Genomic DNA, 10,000 nt, shown 5'->3' with positions numbered 1-10,000 from the left:
TGTGTGTGTGTGTGCATGTGACTGACCGTCTGTGTCTCTAAGTGTGTGTGTGCATGTGACTGACCGTGTGTGTCTCTAAGTGTGTGTGTGTGTGTGTGTGTGCATGTGACTGACCGTCTGTGTCTCTAAGTGTGTGTGTGCATGTGACTGACCGTGTGTGTCTCTAAGTGTGTGTGTGCATGTGACTGACCGTGTGTGTCTCTAAGTGTGTGTGACTACAGTGGTCATTCTCCAACACATCAGCAGTCAGTCCGTGTATGAATACAGTGAGCAGTGAGCGAGCAGCATTAGTGTTGGCTACAGACAGTTTTCTGATCCCAAATGACTCCCTATTCCCTATACAGTGCACTACTTTAGACCAGAGGGGCCCTGATGCGTTGGTGCGTGTGTCTAGCACTACGTAGGGAATGGGGAGCCTTGTGGGACCACAGTGAGAGACAGGGGGAACAGCAGACAGGTGGGGGGGTAGCGATAGCTTTCAGAGGTTAAAGCACTTACCAAAGGACTCTGTTGTTTAAAAGACAGAGAGAAGAAGAAACAGCATAGACACAACATTACAGTCCTTTCCAATAGAGACAGTTACACAACCTTTGACCTTTCGACGACCAGCTGACCCACACAGACCTGAACTGGTCAAATATAGTGTATGGAGCCGCTGACCTGATACACGACAACTGGGACTTGTATTGTCGTCCGATAGCTAAAACTAGGACGAATAATGTCCAATAATCGGATAATGTAAACATGTAAAAATGTATAACTTGAATAAATTGATTTACATTTCCGGTTAACAGACAGACACATTTGAAAAGTTAATAACAGCGATGGTATAATAGTGAGATGGTCTGATAGCAGAGTAATATAACCCCTCCAGTCATAACAGGGGACAGAGTTATAAAGGGTTCTGGATAGGGAGTGCTGGGGCTGAGCCAGAGGTAGACAGAGAAGCCAAGGGTCATAGTTCAAACAGAAGCCAGAGGGATTGTGGGTCCAGAGTCTGGCCCAAAGCAGAGGAGAGGGAGGGAGCAAAAGTAGCTTTAAGAAGTACAGGCAAGTTCCAATTCCAATTCTCTTCATTGCATTCCGGGGCGGCAGGGTAGCCTAGTGGTTAGAGGAGGCAGGTAGCCTAGTGGTTAGAGGCGGCAGGTAGCCTAGTGGTTAGAGCGTTGCTGACAAGGTACAAATCTGTCGTTCTGAACAGGCAGTTTAACCCACTGTTCCTAGGCCGTCATTGAAAATAAGAATTTGTTCTTAACTGAGTTGCCTGGTTAAATAAAGGTAAAATAAATAAAAAATTCCCATTAGGAAAATCTGGAAGTGGAGTTGGAAGTTGGGTTACCCAACCAATTAGAGGGTGAGGTTGGAGTCTCACACTACTGTGCCTATTCCACACTGAGACCAATCACAGCGGTCGTTATAATTGGTGGAAGCATCGTTTTGTAAAGGTTAACGCAGCAGGATCTTCACTGTTAGAAGGCAGAGATGCTGCTATCGTCTAGGTGCAGAGAGGCCGTTTAACATTGTTTTTGTTTTGGCTGCAACAATGTGGCTCACAATGAAAGTCCACCTCTACGGATGACCTTGTAGAGGTCACGAATCAATGCCTTTTTTTAATGTCTTTTTGTCAACAAAGTCGGCAGACTGGACAAAGTTGAAGGAATCTAAGAAGAGTTGAGAAAATACAGCAGTCATTCAATCACAGTGAGCTAGAGGGAAGTGATTCAGACCAATCACAGCAGTGAGCTACACTGGAGAGGGAAGTGATTCAGACCAATCACAGCAGTGAGCTACACTGGAGAGGGAGGTGATTCAGACCAATCACAGCAGTGAACTACACTAGAGAGGGAAGTGATTCAGACCAATCACAGCAGTGAGCTACACTGGAGAGGGAAGTGATTCAGACCAATCACAGCAGTGAGCTACACTGGACAGGGAAGTGGTTCAGACCAATCACAGCAGTGAGCTACACTGGAGAGGGAAGTGGTTCAGACCAATCACAGCAGTGAGCTACACTGGAGAGGGAGGTGATTCAGACCAATCACAGCAGTGAGCTACACTGGAGAGGGAAGTGGTTCAGACCAATCACAGCAGTGAGCTACACTGGAGAGGGAAGTGGTTCAGACCAATCACAGCAGTGAGCTACACTGGAGAGGGAAGTGGTTCAGACCAATGACAGCAGTGAGCTACACTGGAGAGGGAAGTGGTTCAGACCAATCACAGCAGTGAGCTACACTGGAGAGGGAAGTGATTCAGACCAATCACAGCAGTGAGCTACACTGGAGAGGGAAGTGGTTCAGACCAATCACAGCAGCGAGCTACACTGGAGAGGGAAGTGGTTCAGACCAATCACAGCAGTGAGCTACACTGGAGAGGGAAGTGGTTCAGACCAATCACAGCAGCGAGCTACACTGGAGAGGGAAGTGGTTCAGACCAATCACAGCAGTGAGCTACACTGGAGAGGGAAGTGGTTCAGACCAATCACAGCAGTGAGCTACACTGGAGAGGGAGGTGATTCAGACCAATCACAGCAGTGAGCTACACTGGAGAGGGAAGTGGTTCAGACCAATCACAGCAGTGAGCTACACTGGAGAGGGAAGTGGTACAGACCAATCACAGCAGTGAGCTACACTGGAGAGGGAAGTGATTCAGACCAATCACAGCAGTGAGCTACACTGGAGAGGGAAGTGGTTCAGACCAATCACAGCAGTGAACTACACTGGAGAGGGAAGTGATTCAGACCAATCACAGCAGTGAGCTACACTGGAGAGGGAAGTGGTTCAGACCAATCACAGCAGTGAGCTACACTGGAGAGGGAAGTGGTACAGACCAATCACAGCAGTGAGCTACACTGGAGAGGGAAGTGATTCAGACCAATCACAGCAGTGAGCTACACTGGAGAGGGAGGTGATTCAGACCAATCACAGCAGTGAGCTACACTGGAGAGGGAAGTGGTTCAGACCAATCACAGCAGTGAGCTACACTGGAGAGGGAAGTGGTACAGACCAATCACAGCAGTGAGCTACACTGGAGAGGGAAGTGATTCAGACCAATCACAGCAGTGAGCTACACTGGAGAGGGAAGTGGTTCAGACCAATCACAGCAGTGAACTACACTGGAGAGGGAAGTGATTCAGACCAATCACAGCAGTGAGCTACACTGGAGAGGGAAGTGGTTCAGACCAATCACAGCAGTGAGCTACACTGGAGAGGGAAGTGGTTCAGACCAATCACAGCAGTGAGCTACACTGGAGAGGGAAGTGATTCAGACCAATCACAGCATTACAATGTACGCAAACATACCGAACGTGAAAAGATTTATCGGTATTTTTAATTTTATTAACTAAGTGTTCCAACCATTTCCATAGTAAAGTGTAGCTGCTCAGTCACTCTAAGTGTGTATTATCTCATTGCTAAGACCATGGCCTTGGGGTAAGCCGTTTGTTGTTAGATAAAGAGGTACGTCTGTCACGATGGTGAGTGTGTCTGAAGACCCTCCAGGGTTTAGAGAGAAGCAGAGAGATTAGAGAGAGAGGAAGCCTTGGACCAGGAACAAAGGACAGGAGATAGAATAACCAAACAACACAACAACTGACATCAACTCACAGGGGGAGAGAGAGAGAGAGAGAGAGAGAGAGAGAGAGAGAGAGAGAGAGAGAGAGAGAGAGAGAGAGAGAGAGAGAGAGAGAGAGAGAGAGAGAGAGCGAGAGGGGGAGCGGAGGACTAGAAAGAGAACGAGAGGGGTACCGGAGGATTAGAAAGAGAACAAGAGGGGGAACGGAGGATTAGAAAGAGAACGAGAGGGGGAGCGGAGGATTAGAAAGAGAACGAGAGGGGGAACGGAGGATTAGAAAGAGAACGGAGGATTAGAAAGAGAACGAGAGGGGGAGCGGAGGACTAGAAAGAGAACGAGAGGGGGACCGGAGGATTAGAAAGAGAACAAGAGGGGGAACGGAGGATTAGAAAGAGAACGAGAGGGGGAGCGGAGGATTAGAAAGAGAACGAGAGGGGGAACGGAGGATTAGAAAGAGAGGGGGGAGAGGAGGACTAGAAAGAGAAAGAGAAGGGTAGCAGAGGATTAGAAAGAGAGGGGGAGCGGAGGACTAGAAAGAGAACGGGGGGGAGCGGAGGATTAGAAAGAGAACGAGAAGGGGAGCGGAGGATTAGAAAGAGAACGAGAGGGGGAGCGGAGGATTAGAAAGAGAACGAGAGGGGGAACGGAGGATTAGAAAGAGAACGAGGGGGAACGGAGGATTAGAAAGAGAACGAGAGGGGGAGCGGAGGATTAGAAAGAGAACGAGAGGGGGAACGGAGGATTAGAAAGAGAGGGGGGAGAGGAGGATTAGAAAGAGAAAGAGAAGGGTAGCAGAGGATTAGAAAGAGAGGGGGAGCGGAGGACTAGAAAGAGAACGGGGGGGAGCGGAGGATTAGAAAGAGAACGAGAGGGGGAACGGAGGATTAGAAAGAGAACGAGAGGGGGAACGGAGGATTAGAAAGAGAACGAGAGGGGGAACGGAGGATTAGAAAGAGGGGGGTAACATTTTGTTGACACTCGTATTTTACCGCTGATCACTCCATACCTGAACGGAGCTGTTTGATTCGCCCGTTGTTATTGGTGGTGTTGACAGGGAGGAAGTCTTTAAACCAGGTGATTTCTGGGTCGGGGTTGCCGCTAGCAGCACACAGCATGGTGGCCGTTCTAGAGCGTTCCACCACCTTCAGCTGGGGACCCATGTCTATGGTGGGGAACCCTGAGGGGAGCTGGTCCTCTGGAGGAGACAAGGAGAGAGAGAGACAGAGACAGAGAGGCAGAGAGGCAGAGAGAGAGAGAGAGAGAGAGAGAGAGAGAGAGAGAGAGAGAGAGAGAGAGAGAGAGATATAGAGAGAGAGAGAGGTCAACAGAGTATGGTATAGTATAGTGGTATAGTATGACACAGTATAGTAGTATAGTGTGTTGCGGCGCCACCCCAGGTCAACAGAGTATGGTATAGTATAGCGGTATAGTATGACACAGTATGGTAGTATATTGCTGTATAGTATAGTGTGCTGCAGTGCTACCCCATGCCAGTATAGTATAGCATAGTAGTATAGAATAGCGCCGTATAGTATGGTATAGTATAATAGTATAGTATAGTGTGTAGCGGCGCTACCACAGGCCGTATAGTATAGCATAGTATAGTGGTATAGTATAACACAGTATAGTAGTATAGTGCAGTATAGTATTGCATTGCTACCCCAAGTCAGTATGGTACAGTATATCATAGTATAGCATAGTAGTATAGCATATTATAGTATCGTGGCACCGTGATAACCCAGATTAGTATAGTATGGTAGTATAGTGTATAGCATAGTATAGTGCGATGTGGTATAATGCGATGCAGTGCTACCCCAGGCCAGTATAGTATAGTGTAGTATAGTGGTGTATAGTATAGTATAGTACGGCATGGTATAGTATAGCATGGTTTAGCATAGATAAGTATAGCACAGTATCGTGTAGTATTGTGTGGTATAGTATAGTGGCATAGTGTGTTGCGGTGCTAACCCCGATCAGTATAGTATAGTACAGTTTAGCATAGTTTAGTATATTATAGTATAGTGTAATACAGTATGGCGTGATATAGTGTAGTACAGTATAACATGTTATAGTATAGTGCGATGCAGTGCCGGCCATGTCAGTATAGTATTGTATAGTATAGTGTAGTATAGTGGTGTGTATTATGGTATAGTACAGTGTAGTATAGTACGGTATTTTATGGTATAGTGTAATATGGTGGAGTGTAGTATGGTATAGTGTAGTATAGTGATGTATAGTATGGTATAGTGTGGTAACATGTAGTCTGGGATAGTATGGTATAGCATACCATAGTATCATGCAGTATAGTGTAGCATAGTGTGGTATAGTTTAGTATAGCGTGGCACGGTATTGTATAGTGCGGTATCGTGTGGTGCAGTGTAGTGTAGTGTAGTATAGTGCAATATAGCACAGTATAGCATGGAATAGTATAGTATGGTATAGTGTGGCATAGTGTAGTATGGCATAGCATGGTATGGTATAGTGCAGTATAGTGTAGAGTAGTATGGCATAGTATAGTATAGTGTGGTATAGTATAGTGTAGCATATCATAGTGTGGCGGGGTGTAGTATAGTGTTGTATGGTGCAGTATAGTGTGGTGCAGTATAGCATAGTGTGGTGTAGTATAGTATGGTTTGGTATGGTGTAGTATAGTATAGCATAGTGTTGTGTGGTATAGTGTGGCATGGTGCAGTATAGTATGGTGTAGAATATTGTATAGTGTAGTTTAGTATGGTACAGTACAGTATAGTGTAGTGTAGTGTGGTCTAGTATGGTATAGTATAGGATAGTATGGTATAGCGTGGTATACCGCAGCATAGTGCAGTATAGTATAGTGTGGTACAGTGTAGTTTGGTATAGTACAGTACAGAATAGTGTAGCGTAGTGTGGTCCAGTGTGGTGCAGTACAGTGAAGTGTAGTGTGGTATAGTACAGTGGAGTATAGTGTAGTACCGTGTAGTATAGTGTAGTACAGTGCCGTGCAGTGTGTTCTAGTCTGGCATAGTATAGCGTAGTATAGTATATTATGGTGCAGCGCAGTATAGTATAGTGTAGTATGGTGGCGTACAGTGTAGTCCATCATGGTATAGTATAACGTAGTACATTATAGTATAGCACAGCACAGTATAGCATTGTGCAGTATAGTGTAGTATAGTACAGTGTAGTACAGTATAGCATGGGGCAGTGTAGTGTAGTATAGTATAGTATAGTATAGCATGGGGCAGTGTAGTGTAGTATAGTATAGTATAGTATAGTGTAGTATAGTATAGCATGGGGCAGTGTAGTGTAGTATAGTATAGTATAGTATAGCATGGGGCAGTGTAGTATAGTATAGTACAGTATAGTATAGTATGGTATAGTGCCGTACAGTGTATTCTAGTATGGTACAGTATAGCGTTGTATAGCAAAGTATAGCGCGGTTTGGTATATTGTAGTATTGCACAGTATAGTACCGTGTAGTATAGTGTGGTGCAGTATAGTATACTTTGGTATGGGGTAGTATAGTATAGCGTAGTGTCGTGTGGTATAGTGTGGTATGGTGCAGTATAGTATGTTGTAGAATATTGTAGTATAGTGTGGTATTGTATAGTTTAGTATAGTACAGTGAAGAATAGTGTGGTGTAGTGGGGTCTAGTATAATATAGTACATTGCAGCATAGTGTAGTATAGTATAGTGTGGTATAGTGTAGTTTAGTATGGTACAGTACAGTATAGTGTAGTGTAGTGTGGTCTAGTATGGTATAGTAGAATGTAGTACATTGCAGCATAGTGTAGTATAGTATAGTGTGGTATAGTGTAGTTTAGTATGGTACAGTACAGTATAGTGTAGTGTAGTGTGGTCTAGTGTGGTATAGTATAATGTAGTACATTGCAGCATAGTGTAGTATAGTATAGTGTGGTATAGTGTAGTTTAGTATGGTACAGTACAGTATAGTGTAGTGTAGTGTGGTCTAGTGTGGTATAGTATAATGTAGTACATTGCAGCATAGTGTAGTATAGTATAGTGTGGTATAGTGTAGTTTAGTATGGTACAGTACAGTATAGTGTAGTGTAGTGTGGTCTAGTATGGTATAGTATAGGATAGTATGGTACAGTACAGTATAGTGTAGTGTGGTCTAGTATGGTATAGTATAGGATAGTATGGTATAGTGTAGTTTAGTATGGTACAGTACAGTATAGTGTAGTGTAGTGTGGTCTAGTATGGTATAGTATAGGATAGTATGGTATAGTGTAGTTTAGTATGGTACAGTACAGTATAGTGTAGTGTAGTGGGGTCTAGTGTGGTATAGTATAGGATAGTATGGTACAGTACAGTATAGTGTAGTGTAGTATAGGATAGTATGGTATAGTGTAGTGTAGTGGGGTCTAGTATGGTATAGTCGCTCTGGATAAGAGCGTCTGCTAAATGACTTAAATGTAAATGTAAATGTAAATGTATAGGATAGTATGGTATAGTGTAGTGTAGTGGGGTCTAGTGTGGTATAGTATAGGATAGTATGGTATAGCGTGGTATACCGCAGCATAGTGCAGTATAGTATAGTATAGTGTGGTATAGTGTAGTTTGGTATAGTACAGTACAGAATAGTGTAGTGTAGTGTGGTGCAGTATAGTGTGGTATAGTATAGTGTAGTATGGCGCAGTATAGTATTCATGGGGTGGTATAGTGTGGTATAGAACAATTATAGCATAATATGGCGTAGTACAGTATAGTGCAGTACGGTATGGTGTAGTATAGTGTCATACAGTGTGTTCTAGTATGGTACAGTATACATTTACATTACATTTAAGTCATTTAGCAGACGCTTAGCGACTTACAAATTGGTGCATTCACCTTATGATATCCAGTGGAACAACCACTTTACAATAGTGCATCTAACTCTTTTAAGGGGGGGGGGGGGGGGGGGGGTTAGAAGGATTACTTTATCCTATCCTAGGTATTCCTTAAAGAGGTGGGGTTTCAGGTGTCTCCGGAAGGTGGTGATTGACTCCGCTGACCTGGCGTCGTGAGGGAGTTTGTTCCACCATTGGGGTGCCAGAGCAGCGAACAGTTTTGACTGGGCTGAGCGGGAACTGTACTTCCTCAGAGGTAGGGAGGCGAGCAGGCCAGAGGTGGATGAACGCAGTGCCCTTGTTTGGGTGTAGGGCCTGATCAGAGCCTGAAGGTACGGAGGTGCCGTTCCCCTCACAGCTCCGTAGGCAAGCACCATGGTCTTGTAGCGGATGCGAGCTTCAACTGGAAGCCAGTGGAGAGAGCGGAGGAGCGGGGTGACGTGAGAGAACTTGGGAAGGTTGAACACCAGACGGGCTGCGGCGTTCTGGATGAGTTGTAGGGGTTTAATGGCACAGGCAGGGAGCCCAGCCAACAGCGAGTTGCAGTAATCCAGACGGGAGATGACAAGTGCCTGGATTAGGACCTGCGCCGCTTCCTGTGTGAGGCAGGGTCGTACTCTACGAATGTTGTAGAGCATGAACCTACAGGAACGGGTCACCGCCTTGATGTTAGTTGAGAACGACAGGGTGTTGTCCAGGATCACGCCAAGGTTCTTAGCACTCTGGGAGGAGGACACAATGGAGTTGTCAACCGTGATGGCGAGATCATTATAGATCTTATAGATCAGTATAGCGCTGTGTAGTATGTGTAGTATGGTATAGCATGGCTTGGCATAGTGTAGTATTGTGCAGTATAGTACAGTGTAGCACATTATAGTGTAGTGTGGTACAGTGTGGTATTGTGCAGTATAGTATAGTGTAGTACATTGTAGTATAGTGTTGTACAGTGTATTCTAGTATGGCATATTGTGGTATAGTGTGGTGCAGTATAGTGTAGTACCGCATAGTATAGTGTGGTATAGTGTAGTATAGTATAGTGCAGTACAGTATAGTATAGTGTAGTATAGTGTTGTACAGTGTATTCTGGTATGGTATAGTATAGCGCAGTATAGTGTGGTATAGTATATTGTAGTATAGTATAGTGTAGTATAGTGTCATACAGTGCATTCTAGTATGGTATAGCGTGTTGCTGTGCTACCCCAGGTAGATTAAACAGACTACATTATATTCATATAACTCTGCTCACTGTAAGGCTTTCCAGTACTTATAGCATAATGAGACTGAAGAGAGAACTGCTGTTCAAAGACTCTCTCCACGTCTCTCCCTCTCTTTCTCTATCCACGTCTCTCTCTCTCTCTCTCTCTGTCTCTCTCTCTCTTTCTTTCTTTCCCTGTCTCTCTCTCCCCCTATGTCTCTCTCCCCGTCTCTCTCTCTCCACGTCTCTCTCTCTCCCTCTCTTTCTCTCCCTGTCTCTCTCTCTCCCCCCGTATGTCTCTCTCCCCACGTCTCTCTCTCTCCACGTCTCTCTCTCTCCACGTCTCTCTCTCTCTCTCCCTCTCTTTCTTTCCCTGTCTCTCTCTCTCTCCCCGTTTATCTTTCT

At 45.0% G+C, this 10,000-nt stretch overlaps 1 protein-coding gene across 1 annotated transcript in view; it reads right to left on the bottom strand.

Annotated features, from left to right (window-relative positions):
* The window catches only part of ptprdb (protein tyrosine phosphatase receptor type Db), a 294,094-nt gene that overhangs the window by 169,934 nt on the left and 114,160 nt on the right, over positions 1-10,000 (bottom strand). Inside the window, exons 6-7 of the mRNA XM_071408267.1 lie at positions 4,577-4,765; positions 499-507 (exon numbers count right to left, since the gene is read on the bottom strand). Coding sequence (XP_071264368.1) covers positions 499-507; positions 4,577-4,765 — 198 coding nt within the window. The remainder of the gene's footprint in view (positions 1-498; positions 508-4,576; positions 4,766-10,000) is intronic.

Source organism: Salvelinus alpinus, chromosome 6, assembly GCF_045679555.1.
Source record: "Salvelinus alpinus chromosome 6, SLU_Salpinus.1, whole genome shotgun sequence".
In the NCBI taxonomy this organism is placed as follows: domain Eukaryota; kingdom Metazoa; phylum Chordata; class Actinopteri; order Salmoniformes; family Salmonidae; genus Salvelinus; species Salvelinus alpinus.
The sequence above is the reverse complement of the archived record's forward strand: the minus strand, read 5'-3'. Positions and strand labels throughout refer to the sequence as shown.